Source organism: Rhea pennata, chromosome 18 (assembly GCF_028389875.1).
Source record: "Rhea pennata isolate bPtePen1 chromosome 18, bPtePen1.pri, whole genome shotgun sequence".
NCBI lineage: Eukaryota > Metazoa > Chordata > Aves > Rheiformes > Rheidae > Rhea > Rhea pennata.
Window position 1 is genome coordinate 9,040,010 of NC_084680.1, and position 19,446 is coordinate 9,059,455.

The following is a 19,446-nucleotide window of genomic DNA, read 5'->3' on the forward strand; positions in this document are numbered from 1 at the left end:
GGCCTGCTCTCTCATTCCCAGGCTTGCTCAGCCTCTGCCCTTTGAGGCTGAGCAGCTTTTGACAGATTCCCTGCAGCTATTTCAGCTTTACTGCTCGGTTGGCTCAGACCCTTTCCCAGGGTTCATGCTCATTAAATAAACCCTTTTCAAGGAACACAGATCAGGGTGACAGCACCAGGCTACCCTACTCCAACAAAGCTTGCCTGAATGGGAATTCTGCTTCTTGCTTTTTCTCCTTTCTCTGCCAGTAGCTTATGGCTTATCCTTGCTGGGCTGCCAGCGTTATCCCAGGTCTGACTTTTGTCTGCACTCTGTTGCGTTTCCTCTGTTACAGGTGGGCATTACATAGCCTACTGCCAGAACGTAATCAATGGCCAGTGGTACGAGTTTGATGACCAGTATGTCACTGAAGTCCATGAGACTGTGGTACAAAATGCAGAAGCCTATGTCTTGTTCTACAGGTGAGCCCTGCCCCGAATGCAGCAGTCCCTTGCTGGTGGCAGAACACCTGGAAAGGTCTTTGGAAAACTAAAATTTCATGGATTGCTTCATTTTCTCTTCCCTTTCCTACTGAAGGAAAAGCAGTGAAGAGGCTGTGCGAGAACGCCAGAAAGTTGTGTCCCTTGCCAGCATGAAGGAGCACAGTTTACTCCAGTTCTACATCTCTCGAGAGTGGCTCAATAAATTCAACACCTTTGCTGAGCCTGGTCCTATCACCAATCACACCTTTTTGTGCTCTCATGGAGGTAAGGCACTGCTACTGGACCTGGGAATAGCATGCAACTTTCAGCTGCACCCACTGCACCCTTTTGCTGCCCGATAAATTAACAAATACAGGGGAAAAATGCTCCAGCTCCAGTCCTAATACAATGTATGCTGCAGTAGAATCCACTTAATTGGCAGAAACTCCAGCTTGCTCAGGGAGAGATAAGAGAATTACCCCATTGTCCTGCTGATCAGAGGCTGTAGTGCTGGGAAACAGCACTTCTCAGTCCCCTGGTTGTTTCCTAAAAACAAACCTATGGAAAGCAGATAAGGCAGCATTTATCTGTGTTACCTTATCAGCAAGGTTGGCCTTCAGTATTTGTTTGGAGAATGGAGCACATACTACTGGGCACAGCTGATATCAGACACGTTTTCCTGTTCTGCTTCTTGATCTGTCATGCTGGGAAGCCCTCATGTGTTTATAAATCTCCATTTGAAAATGAAGCACTTGATTAGAAATTGAAACCATTAATTGAAAAACCTCCAAAATTAATGAACTCTTGACTGTTTTCCTTCAACAGAGGAAGCAGATTCCAGAATTGGGAAGCTTTCAGTAGGAAAAATCTGCCTTTTTGTTATTTGTCTTTACCTGGCAATAACCAGTTTCCTGATTAACTCTCTTGTCTTTCATTCACAGGAATCCCTCCTAATAAATATCATTACATTGATGACCTGGTGGTGATTCTACCCCAGAATGTGTGGGAATATCTCTACAACAGGTGAGGATGTCCATTTCATTCTTCTTCCCACTGTATTGTTTAACTAGACTAGTCTGCCACCCTAGGATCTTCCCAACTCAGCAGTGACCAAGACGTGATGCCTTCTCATGGCACATTATAGGTGTAGGGTACTTGGTATGGGCAGACATATGTGGCATTTGGTAGAGCCTCCTAGTTTAGACCAAAGTGAGCCTTACCAGTGCATTGTTTTGGATCAATATTGCTGTGACCCTTGCTGTGTGGAGTAAAGTCAGTCTCATCCATCCAGAAAACAGCTGCAGATGCCCTTTCTTACCAGTACCTGGAGCAGTATAAAAATCCATCTCTGTAGGATTCAAGGTTGGGAAACACTTCCATTCTGCCACAGTTCTCCATTCCCTTCCCTCTCTTTCTGGACTCAGGTTTGGAGGTGGCCCTGCTGTGAACCATCTGTATGTGTGCTCAATTTGCCAAGTGGAGATTGAAGCACTGGCCAAACGCAGGAGAATTGAAATTGACACCTTCATCAAGGTTCGTATGGGAAGGATCTGGAGGTAATGGCAAGGGATGGAGGTAGAAATGGAGACCTTGTCACAGATGTTTAGCGGAAAACTCTTGTGCCTGCCTTCCAGAATGTGATCCACAGCATGGCTAGGACACTGATCATGGGGTTCCCCTGTGCTAACAGAATAGAGAGGGGCAGCTGGAACATGATAATGCTCTGTGTAGCTGCATAGAGACATGAACTTTGAAACCACCCTAGTCTCTTGCCTGCTCTAGTAAGCAGGAACAGGTTGTGAGGAAGGTGGTGGGATTACAGAGGTTTTGAAGAATGGCAAGGCTGCCTTTCAGTTAATGGAAGGGTCTCCCCCTGATCTCAGCAGTGACTAAATCCTTCCCTTATCTGTTCTCTGCTCTCCCAGCTGAACAAGGCTTTCCAGGCAGAGGAGTCTCCAAGTGTCATCTACTGTATTAGCATGCAGTGGTTCCGTGAGTGGGAAGCCTTTGTCAAGGGGAAGGATAACGGTAAGAAACCCGAGATCTCTGGAGTCTGTCGGTGGAATGGAAATAAGGATGTTACTTGCTGGATGCACTTCAATAAATGTTTTACCTGACTGGCATGATTGATTGATGCTGAATGGAGTTCAGTGACCAGCCACTCTGCCTGCCTGCAGATCCCTAAGGGCGAGGCAGAGATAATGAGATCTAGCTTGGGAAATAAGCTGAATCTGGTGGAAATGGAGCCTGGCAGGGTGCATCACATAGGTGTCAGAGCTCATTTCTGAGCAGCTTCTTATGGCATAAAAGTACAGTCAGGGACCATATCAGCAGTAACATCAGCCTTTTGTTTTTTTCAGTTCCCATGTAATGGAAGTGGATGTCTTTGCCCTGGAGGGTCTTGACTTTACTGTTCCAGACAGATTCCTCTGAGTACTGTTGTGGCCTTTTCTGGCCAGTCAAGAGTTCCCTTTCTGTTTGGAAATTCCTTTACTGTAGGGTTTTGTGTTTAATACCACTTTCTGTAACTAGAGCCTTGCATACCTGATGGCACTACATTGATTCTCTATATTGTTAGTATTAATGTTGAGCTTTTCCATCCATGAATAATGCCTTCTCCACACACTAGTTGGCATCAGCCACTTACAAAGCCCCCTGAACTTAATATTCCTCTAATAGGAGTACTATACAGTCTAGTAAAAGCCTTCTAAGTCTTCACTGGCTCTGCTGCCTCTGACAGATGGTCAGATGATGTGTGGAAGGCAGAATGGTTTTCTGACGTGTTTGTTCTCTTCTTACAGAACCCCCTGGACCAATAGACAACAGCAAGATTGCACTCACAAAAGCAGGTGGCCATGTGCAAGTTAAGCAGGGTAAGGCTTGTTGTATTTGCTGACTTAAAGTTTTGTTTCTAAAGCATCCATCTGTCCATTGTGAAGTAGGAACACAGCAAGATGGTTTTGTAGAGGATGACGGGCCTCGGCACATCTCTGTGCTGACTGCCCTGAGCCATCTCAACTCTCCATTTAGCAGCTCCTCATGACCTGCTTGCTGATGTGTCTTACTTTAATAAAACCTGCAGTCTCCTCTCTGTTGCTATTCCCCAAACCCTTTCCACCATAATCTTTGCCCAACATGGAGCTTCAATCTCTGTGTTGCTCTTGACTTCAGCATCTGTTGTGGTTCAGCTTGAGAAATAACTGCTTATGTTATGCTGACCTTTCCTGCCAAACAAGTAAAGATTGTATTTATACCATGGCTATCTCTCAAAACAACTGTTTCTGCTTTCCTCCTTTGCTGTAACCTCCATAGCGAAGTTCTCTACTCTCCCCGCTTGGTGCCCTGACCACTTTAAGCTGTCCCAGGTGTTTTTTCAGTCTCTTCTGGCAGCAGAAGCCAAACTGCCTGGGGCTGATGTGTCTGAGAGCATTTTTGTAGGCTCCTTGGGCTGTCAGACCTCATTCGGTGCTGTGCCTGAGAGAGAGGGTTAGGTAGGCAGGCCGTTTTATTGTGGGCTGTTGCTGCTCAGCTCCTCTTGTGGAGAATGAAGACATGATTGCAACAGGAACACAGAGCAGTTGGCTAAACTGTGATGTAGCCTCAGTGGCTTCTAGCAGCAGGTGGCACTGTAGAGGGTTGGCCAGAACTGCTGTCACTACAGCTGCAAGGTGCAGAGCTGCCTCCTTAGTAGGCGTGTTAGGGTTAGATTTGGACAGTGCAAGTTGCAGGCAGCACTCATGTCGTCCAGTGCCTCACTTTTCCTGGTGATGGGCCTAAGCAGGGAGAGGTGGTGGGAGAGGATGTTCTGCATACTGTGACAAACCAGCCTTTCTGCGTCGTGGCTACACAGAATGAGCACCTGCACTGGGGATGTCTGATTACTCCTGTTGTCCTTTTCAGGTGCTGATTACGGGCAGATCTCTGAGGAGACATGGATTTATTTAAGCACGCTATATGGAGGGGGCCCAGAAATTGCTATCAGACAGAATGTGGCCCAGGCCCAGGAACTGGAGAACCTACACGGGGAGCAGAAGATTGAAGCGGAGACCCGGGCTGTGTGAACGGTGCGGGATGGGGCAGGGAAGGTACGGCACGAAATGAATATGTCCATGCGGGGCTGAAAGGCTGGGGAATCATGAGGAGTCAAACCTCTTCCTCTGTCTGGTACTCAAAGGTGGGTGCAGTGTTCACCACCACTTCTGGGGAAGGCAGGTTTCCTCCACCATCCTTTCACGTGGTTTTGAATATAGGGACAGTACTGGAAAAGCCTGGGAGAAATCATATTTTCTGTAATTCATCTGTGCAGCCCCAGTGGATAAAGCCATGGTGGGGAGGCTGCAGCCAAACTTCACTAGGAAACATTTTGACTTGATCCCTCTCCCTTTTGTTTGCTTACGAGAAGCCAGCACTCCCAGCCTGCCCTTAGTGAACTGAATCTCTCTGCTCCTTTGCAGGTTTTGCTTCTGGCACCTTTTTTTTTTTTTAATCTTATGTATAAAGATAACAAAATGTTATTTATGTTGCCCATATGCAATGTTGCAACTAGAGAAACCTGTTTATCTGAAGCTGACTAAAGCCGCAAGGTCTCCTGATAGTTTTGTGCTGGTGATGCACAGCTAATACAACTTTCTGGTTTTGCTCCTTATCTAATTCTTGCAACTTCAGTTGCAACTAAGAAATGTTGAAAGAGGCTGTGAAAGAGGCTGTTTCTCCCCCCCACTGGCCATAGCTACATGTTCATTGTCCTGCGGAATTCTCTCCTCCTTGTGTCTGGTATTGTGTTCAGCCTGTTTTCAGAGAACAAAGCTGAAGACAAGTTCTCCTTCAAGGTGGCTTCCTACTGTACTGTTTCCTGTAAAGCTTCTGGCAGCTTTGTAGATATGGATGCAGCCTTCTAGGTATTAAGCTCACAGAGGTGGTACATGAACAGCTTAAATGCAAAGCTGTTAGATGGGCAGACATCAGAGCTGGACACAAGACAGCTGTGATGCAGACTTTAGGGTTTCTGTTGTGGTTCATCTATCTGCTTGTCCAGACACCATTCTCAGATGGACCCTGCTGTACGCCTAGCCCCGTCTACACACCTTTTATGAGAAGCAGTGGGTGGGTGAAGGGTGAGGAGGACCCTCTGAGGCATTTGTTTGCACAGAGCCTAGTCAGGTGGGTCACCTTTGGACAGGGCAGTAATTCAGCACTGAGGAAGGTGCCCAGCTGAGCAGGCCTCAGGTTCTTGAAGCAGCCTCTTAGCCTTCTTTTCTGCGAACAAGCCCCCATGTGTGTGCTAAGCTCATTTTAGTGTCTCAACACAGATCTCATTTGTGTATACAGTGGCTCATTTAATGAAAAGAAATAACTTGCGCCCCAGTTTGCTGATGGAGCCAGAGTGTCTGATTGATTAATAGGCAGAGAAGAGAGGAATGAAGATGGAAAAAGGCTAAACACTACTTCTCCCAGTAGAGCTAGTCAAATCTTCAGCTTTAAGCCAGCAAGGAACTAGTAAATTCCATGCAACTTTGCAAACCCTGGAGTGAGATTTGATGGAAGGAGAACAAGGCAAAGCTGGCAAGGCAGAGGTAGCCTCTCCCTTGGACATAAGCAAACTCTTATGTTCATAATGGTGCTGGAACCTTCATGATTCTTCACCATCAGTCTGGCCTTGATACCAGACTATAGCATGAGGCTATGACCTCCCTTGCACTTCGTGTGCTCGTCTCAAGAAGAGAAGGGGAGGGAGGAGGAGAGGAAAGCTGCTCTTTGAGTCACAGATAGGAAGTAGAAAAGGGTGTGGGAGAGAAGTTTTTTTGAAATGAAAAATGTGGCCTTCAGATTTTTTTTTTTAGACCAAATGTCTGCTACAAACAGCAAATTATTCTTTAAAAGATTCTCCGTAAATGGTTCAGCATGTTAGCTTTACTATCCTGTTTACTGGATGCTTGTATATCCCCAGCCAGGCCAGAGGGGGTCAGAGAATGAGCCACTGTTGGGATTTCTCATCGTTTTAAGCTGTCTTTGTTCACCACTGCAGCCTTCTTGGATTCTGCTGCAGAGCCTGTATGGCTGCATGTCTGTGTTGTGTCTGTGCCACTGAGAGGATGCTGTACAGATTGTAATAACACTTCTGTGCTTAAGTGTTATATTTTGTGCTGAAAAATGTGTCACAATAAATACATGTGCATTCAACAAGCTGCATGACTGCTGCCTAGGTGGCCAGAGGGGTTTGACAGCTTCCATGGAACTCAGAGCTCTAATGCAAAGATAAAAAAGAAAAATAATCAAGCATCCTGCTACTGCTGAGCAGCCTTACAGAACAGATCCTTCAGAGCAGCAGCAAGCTGCAGTAGTGCAGTCCATTAAAATCATACTGTAGTTGTTCAGACAAGGGCACCTGCTCCTTTCAGCCTCTTACAAAGACTTCCTGTTCATCTTGGGTCACTTACTCAGGTCTGGTACAGTTTCAGCTCAGTTTCTGTCTCAGGGAGCTTATGTTTTCTGGGAAGCATGTGCTGTTCGTGACCATCATTGCCAGGAAAGTAACTTGCAAAGGGAGTAGGCTTGTAGTAGCAGGAGTCCACTTCCCTTGGGAATGTTTATATGAGGCATTTACATTTAGCTTTGCTCATGGGTGTGATGCAGGCAGGAGGCTCTTGCTCCTGAGGCCCCCAAGAACCACTGTGCTCTTGCCAGCTTGTTGCCAAGTTTTACCACTCTGAGTAAGAGTAGCTGAAACAAGTAGATGATATGAACAGCAGCTCCTCACACTTGAGGGGCTGAAAGAAGTTAAGAAGGGTACTTTCCTCCTGAGTGGTGAGTGAGACTGCCTTATTAGCTGAAGCCCAAAATATCACAAGAACCAAGGCTGGTTAATAAGAATATTCAGCCTGTACGCGAGCCACTTTTAAGTCATCCTTCAAAACTTTCATCTAGCAAACAAACTCTGTAACCTCAGCAACTGCAGAACAGTTTGTAACATTCCTGGAGACATTAACAAACTCCCTTCCCCTAGGGATGGGATTATACAGTGTCTAGACAAACAACTTCAGTATTACACTAGCAAACTCCTAATTCTACTTTTTGTTATCCTCTGTTAAACACCCAATGCTTTGAAGGGTGAGTGTAGTGCTGCTTTTCTCCAGCTCTGGTAGCAGGTAGTTAAGGTATTTCTGAGCACCAATCCTGAACACAGCTAGCTGTGTGAGCCATTGAGAGCTAGACTTTATGGCCAAGATAGATCAGTTCTTTTTGCATAAACACTTCATTTTTTTCCGTATTTTATCAGGTCCCGTGCCAACTGCAGAAATGGGGAGATGAGAGAATTGTTCATGCATTGGACTGATTGAGCTAACCTCACTCTTCATATTACTTCTTTCCTTCCCCTCCAGTCTTTTGCAACTATTGGGAAGTTTACAGATACTTAAGTTCAGTTAACAGTAGGTCCTGCTTTTCTGCTGAGTAGTCAAGGCTTAGACTATGTCTCATGAACACATGAATTTGATACAACTGAAGCTGTGATACACAGAATGACAGGTACTCTGCAATACCTGCCTCTATACTCTTACTCTATAATGCATACGTGTCACATCTCAACTCGTAGAAAGTGGAGACGATAGCTCTTCCTTCAGAGATGCAGGCCAGCGTACTGTAAATCTACCCCACAGCTTACCCTCCACACACACTTGTTCATGCAGCCACAGCCTTACTCTGCAGCCCACAGCTGCCAGTGGCACCTCTCCACCCTCCTTCTGAATGACCAAAATAAATAGCATTTTGAATACTGTCTGTGACATGTTTAGGGATATGTATTTAAAGCTCATTTTATTTTCTTCCTAATAATTGCTCAGCTTGGCTTCAGCTTCCAGCCTTCATCCACTAATTTGATTGCTGTTTCTATTTAAAGCTAGCAATGCTAATACTGTTTAAGATAAAGTTAGACCCAGACTTGACACCCCCTGCTGTTCATTGTTTCCAAAAAATGCAACGACATGAAGCACATATGTCTCAGCCTTCTTTTCTCTGTACTCTTGAGCATTCTTTCTGGCAGACTGTTTCATAAACAATACTGATTTGTCCTGAATTGATAGAGATGATAATTAGTGCTGGCAAAAAACAACTGAAGTTCTGTTAAAAAAACACACACACACACACACACACACACACACACACACACACACAAAAAACCAAAACAAACAAACAAACAAACAAAAGGAAGCTGACCTTAGGAAAAAAAAATCTGTATATAGCTGCTTCAGATGAAGCCTCACTAGCCCATATTTGACTGTCAGATAATACTCAGGTTCCACCTACTCTGAGCCACACAACTGAAAATCCTCTTGGCTCCTAGATGAGGTTACTTCCAATGTGCTAGACTAACAGGTGATGGAGAAAAGCTGTCCAGAAGCTAGTCATATTTTTTGTCTCAGGTAGCAAGAGGAAGAAGAGAGTTTTAGATAATGCTCTTTAGGACAGAGATACAATTTTAGGTCAATATAGAGCTAAATTGCAAAGCATGTGTATCAGCAGAGCAGCCAGCACCATCTACAAACTCAGCACACTACTACACCGCTGCATCCAAGCAGGGGTAGGAGGGTGTGCTGCTCTCTGTGCAGTGGGGAAGTTGGATTGTGCCTAAGCTACCTGCCCAGTTTCTCCATACTTCCATGACATGCTGTTTTATACATTTTATATGTGTTTCCTGGCACAGCATTTGAGGGACCTTTTAAGGGAACCTTCCATCTGTCAGTTGAGGATCTCTTCCTCTTTGGTATAAGCTGTTTCTTTCTTCCAAAAAGAGGAAGGAAAATTTTGTCCAGCCACAGCCACAGTTATTGTGTGTTGTTAATGCTGAACAAAAACAACAAAATAAAATTAAGGTTGCCAAAGGAAGTTCACAAGTTTCATAAGCCCTGAACCATGTTCCTTATGCATGTGCACTGCCCTTTCCACAAACACTGTTTGGCTCCTTCCCCCACAGTCGGTAAGACATGTGCAAGTAGGGGCTGTCTTAGTACCTCTGTCCTGCTTCAGTCCCCTCAGCGGAACCCCACTAACTGCTGTGTTTAGCTGTTTCTTTCCATCTTGTTCATTTTGCACCAGCCAGGTGCTGGGTAGGAACGCACACTCTTCTCCCATTTGATTATCCACCTTCCCCTGAACCTGGGCTGAGAAGGGGGATAGAGGTGTACAAATGCTCAAAAGCATGTGCACAGGCTCGGGGAGCAGGGCAGCGCCTCAGTACTCATTTCAGATTCCCTCCTCTGGGCTGTGACAAGCTTCAGACATTTAAAATACAATCTATTCTTTTTGGTTTTTCCCCCTCCCTTCCTCTAAAGGAAAATAACTCAGAGCTCAAGACAACCAGCTACAGCACAGTATGTGCACAGTACCCCTAGCACCTGCAGCCCAGCAAGAGATTTCTCTGGAGCCCTTCCATGCACTATCCACCACCCCCCGCATATTAAAACTGAACTGCAAATAACCCTATCCAGACTTTTATATTATTCGCTCAGAGAAGCGAAATACATGCATGCATGCACATGCATGAACACATCACATGCTAGAGGCGCAATGCATTTAATGTCTAAACAACTATCATCAAAAAAATCTGCCAAGCCTGATCAACACACCCACTATTGGTATTAAAAGGTACAGCTCTGTCTTAAGAGGAATTGTTTTCCCCAAACTTCCAGTTCCTGTGACCTCCTACTAAAGTGAGGAAGTTAAAAACCCCCAAGAACCACTCATCTTTCCCAAGTACACCAACAGCTACAACCAGAACAACACATTTTTCTTCCTTTGCAAATAACTACATTGTTTCTGATACAGCTTGCAGAAAACACTTCATACTGTGTTCAGTGTCAGCTGGAAAGGTAAAAGTTCGGTAAAACTGCAAGTATCTCAAAGTGACCTGTTGGGAACTAGACAGGTGGGACGTAATTACTCAAGGCACTATCCTTCCTAGTGCAGACTCAAATTAATACCCCAAATATCTGAAAAATCAAGTGTAAAATTAAAAAACTAGTAAGAATTTTTCATCATTCTTCAAAAAATAGCAGCTATACACAAGCACAGCAGTGGAACTGGCTGTTTCTGCTTATTTACTGAAAATTTTTCAGCTGGACGTGAAGCCAAAGTCCATTCCATAGCTCAAGGAGAATGCTGAGAATATGAGAGAAGCCGAGAGGAGTCTCAGGCTATCCATTTTGTATCTGGCTAAACCAAAAAGACACAGCCAAATTCTCAACTGGAAATATTTGTGGTAAGGCAAAAAAGGTCAAAATGGATAAAATACCTCAACAAATCAGAGAAACAGCCCCAGCAAAAAGGCATGAGCCTTTTTTGACTGGGAAATAAGCAACAAAACCACTTTCCGTCTTCTCTGGATGACCAAAAGGGTCTAGTGAAGTTGTATTTCTGGAATTAAATGTTTATTTAAATATGTGGATGACTCTCCTTTCATTGTTACAAGGTCAATATTTGCTTTCAAATGGAAGCACTTTATTTGGTTGAATTCTGTCTCCAGAAATGAATGGGCAACACCAGAACCTTGTACATTGGCAATGAAATCACAACACTGAGATGCCACCAAAATCTAAAGTTCAGTGCTCAAACACACATACACACACATATACAAATAAAAAAGTGCTCGACATAGTCATGTTAAAATAGAATTTGGCTTCTTTTAGGTCTTTTGACACTTCAGGCAGGAAAACAAAGAGAACAATATGCATCAAACTAAATGAACTTCTGAAAAATACTCAGCATTGAACACAACTTTCAGTATCAGTAAATATGTTTCTTCTCTATTTACAGATGTTAAGAAAGGGCATTAGAGACTTTTGCTGGGGACAAGATTTCATTTTGTAGAATGTAAAGTCCACACTTCTGGGTGAGATTAGTAAATCCAAGCAGAGTTTTTATAAACCAGTCACATTTAGTCCTTTAGATTTCATAAAAGGTAAATTCTACAAAAATTACCTATTCTTTACCCTGAATAAAGGCAGCAAAATAAAGATGTATAGGCCACAACATATGACTGTTGCTAATTTTTCTTGTAGTAAGTTTTAAGATCCAGGCTTTGGGGAACTAGTTACCAAGTTTATAAAAACTCCATACATGGTCTTTTCTTTCAATGAAACGCTTTTGAAGGAAATCAGTCAGCTAAAGCTAATGCTCTTTCTAAAGCGCTATTTAGCAACACAGACATTGCAATTGTTCAAATGTTCCACACAGGCTGACAATAATATACTGTCCACCTAGATTAAATATATAAAAGCAAACTTTTATCTAATTTTTACATAGATGGCACAATAATAGGTGAAAATGAATTATTCCAGCTGCTGATTCAACAGTGCATCAGACACAAGAGAATAAAAATTACTGCAGCTAAAAATATTCAAAAGATTTTTGCACACCTGTTAACTGCTTAACCATTTAGATCCCCTGACAGAGATATGTGGGCTTTGCAAGCAACAAAGCCTTTGCACAGGTAAGTCTCAAATTTTTGTACAAAGCTACAAGTGCCAACCATGTAGATTACAATCACGGTCTGCTATCAGAGGCTCATGGATCTGAACAGTTAAGTGAACACAGTAGCAGCAATGATAAGGATGGTAATTCAATTGATTATGATCCTTCCAACTCCAGTAACACTGTAGCTGAACCACCTCAGAGTTGGCATCATCTGCTTGACAGTGCAGGCTCCTGAGCCACTTCAATTAGAGTAAAAAAAACGCAAAAAACAAAGCCCCCCCCACCTTTTGCCAACTGATGCTTGCAGATATCAAGCACCACAGTGTAACAGCTACAGTTGTAACAGTAGGAATAAGTGAGGGCCCTTGTTATCAAAAATAAAAATTGGTATTTTGAAGAGAGAGAAATGGACAAAGTTATGAACACTACATGTAACTTAAATCACAAATAACTTCATCCTGAGTGAGGAAAGACCTAAGCAATCCCCAACATGAAGAGGACGTGATTCTCAGACACATTTTTCCATGATGACCCTGCCTAAAAAAACAGCAGGCAGCAAAGCAACACACACATTTGTCTGTAAACTAAACCTGAGAGGCTTCATTTTAGGGTGACTGGCCATAGCGGCTTCATATTAATTTTTTCCCCCAATTCTGGAGGTATTACAAAAGATGAAGTTTATTAAGAGTAAGTGGGTCTTCCCTAATTATTTGTTGATCTATGAATAAATCAGGCCCTCAGGAACTATTAGTGGCAATTGACTCTTACAGGCCTCAAACAGGTATGGGATTACTGTAATAGTACTGGCAAAGACTAATGGGAAAACAATACATTTACAGCATGAAAGCTTAGAAAAAACAATCAACTCCTTTTTAGGCAGTTTAGGTCCGGATCGCGTGGTATTTGGAGGTATTACAGCTTTCTGTCCACTGCATGACGTAAGATGCAGCATCACTTATCATGCTACTTCTGCTTCAAATAAAATTATGTGAGAACAGGATGGCTGATGAGTAAGTCACAATTCCTCTCTGGCTTCTGGGTTAAGGTCCAGTCCAAGGCAAGGTGGGAGAATGAAATAAGAGTGCGGGTTCTTTTTCTAAAAAAAATCTGTTATTCAAACAGTAACTGATGAGAATGCGCAAGAGGTCATGCAAAAGAAGGCAGGTCTGAAATGCTAAAAAAACAAACCAACAAAAAATCTGCAAAGAGATTATCAACTATGAGCCATCAAATAATGTGGCCCTCAGGAAGGTGGGCGCAGGCAAGGCAACAGGGCGAGCATGCAGACTGAAACAAGAGCAAAACGGAGGTCTTTGTAACGAGCAAAATGAGGCTTCAAACCAAAATGTCAGTGTCTGTGTGCCTGTGTGTGTGTGTGTGTGTGTGTGTGATAGAGAGAGAGAGAGAGAGAGAGAGAGAAGGAGGGAGGGATAGAGAGAGAGAGAGAAAGAAAGAAAAGCAGGGGCAGAGAGAGCAAGCAGGAAAGCAAGGATACATACATGAGCTTGAAGGCTTGCAAGAAACGTCGAGGTCATGGGTATTTAATATTCATAATAAGCATCAGCCTAGATTAAAAAAATAAAGGCTGACAAGTATTAGTGACCTTTTAGGGAAAGCAGAATATTGAATAATGCATGTGCATAAATTTTTAACATCTGCAAATTCAGAGTCCAGTTCAGTTGCTGTAACACTTTTCCCAAGGGTGGCTTTTCATGTGTAGGTACCTCCTTCCCCACCTATCTGATAAGACTACCTGCAAGATTAGCAATAAAGGCACCACGTGAAAAGCTGATGGACCGGTGCATGCATTCAGACGGACTGAGGGACAAGGGAAGGTAGAAGACAGACCAGTACATGCCTGGAACACTCTGGTTACTCTTTGTATCCAAGTGCAGCCAGCAGTTCTTTGACTATGTTGGGACTGGCTAAGGAAAAGTGTTGGTTATGCTTTACAGAAAGGCTGTGCCAAGCTGGCAGAAGAGTGGGGAAGGCTGACATGTTAATCTGAGCCACAAGTAGCATGCCATAAAAAAGAGCAAGCATCTGAATGATATTGGGATGGAATTTAAATTTGAAGTTTTGAAGTGGGAACTCCAGACAAATGGGAGTCTGGTTTTCCATGGGTATGTTTTAACTGCCTGCAGGGTAAACAGACCATTTTGTTTCTCCTTCTGTGACAAGCTCGCCCCGAGGTTCTTGCACCAGCACAAACACCTTTAGGAATCTAAAACATAAGAAAGACAAAAAGAAAGAGACTGGATTAGAAAGAGACTTGGAAAAAAGGGATCCCTTAAGAGTAGGCATCGCCTGCAGGAGGTTAAAGGGAAATACAGCACCCAAGCATCTATGAGGTTACAAAGAGTTAAGGAAAGTTCCTGAACTCAGGCTTAAACTGTCAGCACTCAGAACAGTAATCATTCTCCCTCAGCCCTTCCCTCCAACATTGGAGAAAAGAACTGGGAATCCTCCCTGCAAGGAGGATGCAAACCTAAGAGCAGGACCCTGCCAGCACTTTCCCACTGCAACAATAGAGAAAACAAATGGCTTTTTTCTTTTCAACCTGTAAAGGAGGAGTAGTGCATCTGGTCAAGTGACTGCGCCAAAGAGCATGAATAATACTGAAGAATAATAAGCAGCTAACACAAGAACTTCTGCAGATGGATCCACAGTAGCTATCGGTTATACAAGCGGCTGTGAAGACCCTTCATGCTTAAGGGAAGTCCTGAAATGAACAGGTAAGCGAAAGCAGCCTCAGCCTCTAAACCTATGGTACGTCACATTCTTACAGCCACAGATTTTTGACCCAGGGTAAGTTTTCTCTGTGGTCAAATGAAACTAGGATCCCGAGGTTTCATTTGGCTAAAGAGACTGTTGTATCAAAGGGAGTATCAGATATGAGTCCAAACTCCCCTCACATTTCAGAGGGCAGTGGAATCTTTAACTCTCCTTTGTACCCACTTCCATAGCAAGAAAAGAAGAAATCCTCCAAATAGTAATATAAAAAAAGTTTTCATGAGGCCACAGCATAATATTTTTCCTGGAATTACATTTATACTTAAGTGTGGTTCTCTGTGGGGGAACTAGGTGAAAAGAAGCTCTAGGACACTTGCTTCGCATCAGTAAATTTAAACTTAAATGAATACCCATTAAAAAAACCTCACAGGAATGAGAAAATAAAATGTTTATTAGAAGAAGATACCACGGTACAGCAACCTATAAGAAGAGACCTCACAGATGATGATTTAAAAAAAGAATAGAAAAGGAACAACCACATTGGCCAGATTTAACAAACTTTTAACACAAAACAGAAGTTTCTAAATATGTCCAACCAGATGCAGGCAGCTGAACAACGGAAAAGCTTAACAACATATGAGGGATTGAGTAGTTATCAATCAAAAAGGTTAAGTAGAACAGCCAATAAAACCATTTATATATAAAAAAGAATAAAAACAGTTGGAATTCAAGTAACTTTAGTTTTTAAGTTATGTTATATACATTTTTTTTAAACTAAGAGAAATAAGAAGTATTTAACAAAAGGGATTTAAAAAAGCCACAGTTCAGTTTATAATTACTGTCTCCTAAATCATTTGGCAAGCATTAAATACTCAGATATATCCTAGATAAAAAGTGCATCAGCATAATGTTTACAGCAAGCAAAGAGCAGAGCTGCAACACTGAGACTCTCAGAGCTATCTACAAGGATTTATTTATACAATTGTGCAGAGTGGAGAGGAAAAGACCCACAACGGCAAAGGAGCCGAAATGCTAAGCATCTCACGGCGCTAACATTTGTTTCGTGAAACAGAACTTCACAAAACAGTCTCTATTCATGCCATGTCACCCAAACAGCCAGTCCTTCTACTGGAAACGAACACAGCATTTTTGTTGGGCAAAACAGGGAATTAATATAAAGACGGTATTTTATGCAAGCTCTTTTATGTATCACACTATTTCACAAGCCCTGCAACAAGCTATGGCAATGTATGCACACGGAAGTTTTGTTCCTCATCCTCTAACAGTTATAGGCTGGTGTAAGCCCAAAACCATGAGTTTCTATCCAGCAGATAGTTCTTAGTCTATACGTTTCTAGCATTTAAGGTTGTTTCCTGTGTGTATCACAAAAAGTAATGAACTGTGCTGTCTCTCATTTTTATTAGGAAGGAGAAGAGTGCTGTTTATAACTAAGTTCATACAATTGGGCCAGTATTTTCATTAGTAGTGATACTCATTTAAGATGAGAACCTACACATGCATCAGCTGAGTGATCTGTACCTAACAGTCTTTCATTGATGGAGATGTGACATGTGCATTCACGTCTTCTAAAGAAAACCTTCTGCAACAGATCTCTTAAAATAATTGTAGCAGCAAACCAGAAGAATAAAAGGTGAACAGGCCTATGCAAACCTACTCAGAGATTTTCTGGAGTGATTTGTACATCTGGAGAAAAAAAAAAGGCAAAACAAGATAGACATTACTGTTCTTTTTACGATAGGGTTTGCTAAAACCCTCTCACTGGAGATACCCTGAAAACGTCACCAACAGCCCTTATAGAAGTATTCGCAGGAATATCTGCATGAGCCAGGCTAGGTGTGCAGACTACAAATCAGAACAGTGACTGCAGCACACGACTTACCTTTGCGCCCTATCTCAGGTACAGCAGCAGTAAACCCCTGACAGCACAGACCTCGCTGATTGAAAATGCCCATCAGTTCCCAGGAGAGCTTTCACAAAGCATTTAAGCATGGCATTGCTCACGCAAAGCTACGTCAGGCTTGTGACACAGGCACAGCTTAGCCACACAAGTGGACCTCAGCCAGTATTGATTCTGTTGGCTAGGAGAGTCAAGAACATACTCAGCGCTGGTGTGAATGCTCTTACATTTCACCGTAGCTAACATTTAAAGACAACCAGCTGCCCAAACTTTTTTCCCAAAATAGGAAAGAAGTATCAAAGTTTGTAAATGCTTTAGCACTTAGTTTCATTTTCAAGAAAGTCACCATTTTGATTTTAAATATTCAAGGCTGAATAAAAACACTTCCACCGACATACTAAAACTGAATGAGAAATCTACAACGTGCAACAAGATTTGTCTTTTAAACACAGCAGTATTTTCTCCAAATCTAACTGCTACTGTGACCTCTAATAAGAAGTCCTCTTTCAGGTTTTCTTAATAAGAGATTTGAGTTTAAGAACTCTAAATATTATAGCCCCTTTATATTAGATACTCACACACATTTGGTTTTGTTACTGAAGTCCAGCAAAATTAATAGAAAAACTTAAGAATCATAAAAAACCCCCAGAGTTGGTACAGAAATGGCTGCAACCATATCAGCAGTCACTCCCAGTGCAGTCTGCATGTTTACAATTATTGAGCATAATCCTATAACTTACATAATAACATTAATATACTAATATGATTTGTTGGCTGGTGTTGTGATGCTCCTGGAGTATTCTCTCCAGGAGGAAGAGTTAAAATTTTGCTAATTTCAGTTAACAGCACTTTGGCAGGACTTCTCATCCTACCCAGCGACACACTTTGCTTCATCTCCCATCCAATCTGCTGTTCTGCTCACAAATAGGTGATTGCGATAATGTTCCACTGATGTGTACCATGCTGCATATCTGAGACCAAGAAAGCCACACTTGTTTCTTAATGTTGATTTAGATGGCACACTAGCTTAGCTGTTTCAAGCAGCCCACAATGCTAACAGATTTTGCAGCAGAACAGTAACGTTGCTTACAACTACAGCCACACACAATGCATTTAATCTCCATAGGAGAGAACATAGAAATGATTAGTAGAATGTACAACCTGTGTGTGTGCATGCGCTTGCACTTTTTTGCACTCTCTTGTATCTCAACTGACCTTCTCTTTACTGACACAAATAAAAGTCTATTGGATTATGGCAAAATAAAACAAGATCCTAGGCTTTCATCTGCCACAGACATGGAGCTGAACAGTTTAATACTGAATCCAGAAACAGTAAGCTAAGCTATGGTGTTCTCCACAGAGAAAGCCTGCTCACTACTCTCCTCCTGTTGTCCGTAATCCCCAATTTGAATGCTTCAGCTTTCTTTTAAACTGGATGAAGCAACTTGTTTCACACCAAGAATTTTTAGAATCTATGAAAGACAACAACAACCTGAAGCATTAAATGACTGAGAAACCCACGCTCTACTTAACAGCAAATTTCAAACATATTTGAAAAGAGACTAAAACCTTTTGATTTCTTGGTGTACCACATTACCAGGTGCTCACGATGCTATCTTATATTCTATCCAGGATTCCCCCTATGTGAACTACCTCCTTACACAAACACCCTACTTCTGAGGTGTTAAAAGCAGCAAAGAGAAACAGAAGACATGCAAGCCTAGGCTCAGAATGTCTCCACAGATTGTACGTGAGCAGAAGATGAAACCATTACTTGTGGTTCATCTAAAATAACTGTATTTAAACTGAAATGGCAAATACATCTCAAAGACCATTTTTTGAAACGTGTTAAGGAGGGAAAGAATAAGGAATCTGCCTTAACGTCATTGTTTCACTGATTTATCAAGGATCGCAGAGTACTATCTAGACAGGTTTTGGCAAGATCTTTTTCTCCTACCAAGCACACTAACAAGCTAAATGACCACCAGTTTTGAACTCAGAAAGTCCACAGAGTACATTAGGCTCTGAATATCTACTGTAACACAGAATAGCACAATCTAAATATTTCATATATAACTTTCCACTGAATCAATTTGGGACAAACAGTTGTGAATATGGCTGAGATGTAGCTATAAGATACCACGTAGATACATAGAGAGCGCCCATAACCCTTCAAAATGGCCTTGTGTTTCCTGCACTAAGGTGGCTGTGCAATGGCAGTTACTACTGAACAAGCGCTCTCTAGGAAAAGCTGCATTTGCTCTTTAATTTTACACTATCCTTTCTTCTCTGATCAGTAAAAGCATGTTTTGCAGTACAGCAAGTCATATTAATCTGTGTACAAAATAATGCACTTTGTGGCATTGTGCAGTCCTTTAAAAGGCTCTATCTGCAACATAGAGCAGTTACAGGGTTGGATATCTCTGAAAGCAAATAAAGTAGTAAAAGTAGTATTAAATATAAGTCATAGCACCTTTGGCATTTTTGTCCAAATAGACTTCAACATATGACGTAGGGACATAACCCTCCTCATCTTCATTCCTTCGAATTCGTGTCCATCCATCACCTTTGTCTTCCTCTATTACATAGAGCATTTCTCCTTCTGCTACAGAAATTGTTCCTTCATTCTGACCTGAAAGACACAGTAATATGCAGTTTAGGAAGGCTCAAAGGGGAAACACAGAAGCAGGGGTAGGTGCTCACAGCACACTGACAATGTGCTATCATAACTTTCATTACATTATTAGCAGTATGAACAAAAACACATGACTCTGCATACAACGTGTGCTCAAAGAGCCAGAAAAACACAATCGTGGCATCAAAGAGCATCGTGGCATCACAAGATATATCAATGCCACCAGGAGAAAA

At 42.3% G+C, this 19,446-nt stretch overlaps 2 protein-coding genes across 18 annotated transcripts in view; one reads left to right on the forward strand and one right to left on the reverse strand.

Annotated features, from left to right (window-relative positions):
* USP20 (ubiquitin specific peptidase 20) overlaps positions 1-14,643 on the forward strand; it is a 30,445-nt gene extending 15,802 nt beyond the window's left edge. For 4 of the 6 annotated variants that reach the window (XM_062590717.1, XM_062590712.1, XM_062590718.1 and 1 more), the window contains 7 exons: positions 335-461; positions 577-746; positions 1,403-1,484; positions 1,886-1,994; positions 2,387-2,489; positions 3,263-3,334; positions 4,362-6,644. In XM_062590717.1, coding sequence (XP_062446701.1) covers positions 335-461; positions 577-746; positions 1,403-1,484; positions 1,886-1,994; positions 2,387-2,489; positions 3,263-3,334; positions 4,362-4,522 — 824 coding nt within the window. In that variant the 3' untranslated portion in view covers positions 4,523-6,644. Of the gene's footprint in view, positions 1-334; positions 462-576; positions 747-1,402; positions 1,485-1,885; positions 1,995-2,386; positions 2,490-3,262; positions 3,335-4,361; positions 6,645-7,737; positions 8,832-14,495 lie in introns of those variants that run through there. The other 2 variants (XM_062590713.1, XM_062590714.1) reach the window with 2 other exon arrangements.
* The window catches only part of FNBP1 (formin binding protein 1), a 114,851-nt gene that overhangs the window by 4,978 nt on the left and 90,427 nt on the right, over positions 1-19,446 (reverse strand). For 10 of the 12 annotated variants that reach the window (XM_062590730.1, XM_062590729.1, XM_062590728.1 and 7 more), the window contains 2 exons: positions 19,052-19,210; positions 15,094-16,364 (listed from right to left, as the gene is read on the reverse strand). In XM_062590730.1, the coding sequence (XP_062446714.1) occupies positions 16,336-16,364; positions 19,052-19,210 (188 nt within the window). In that variant the 3' untranslated portion in view covers positions 15,094-16,335. Of the gene's footprint in view, positions 1-11,112; positions 14,152-15,093; positions 16,365-16,560; positions 19,211-19,446 lie in introns of those variants that run through there. The other 2 variants (XM_062590721.1, XR_009960235.1) reach the window with 2 other exon arrangements.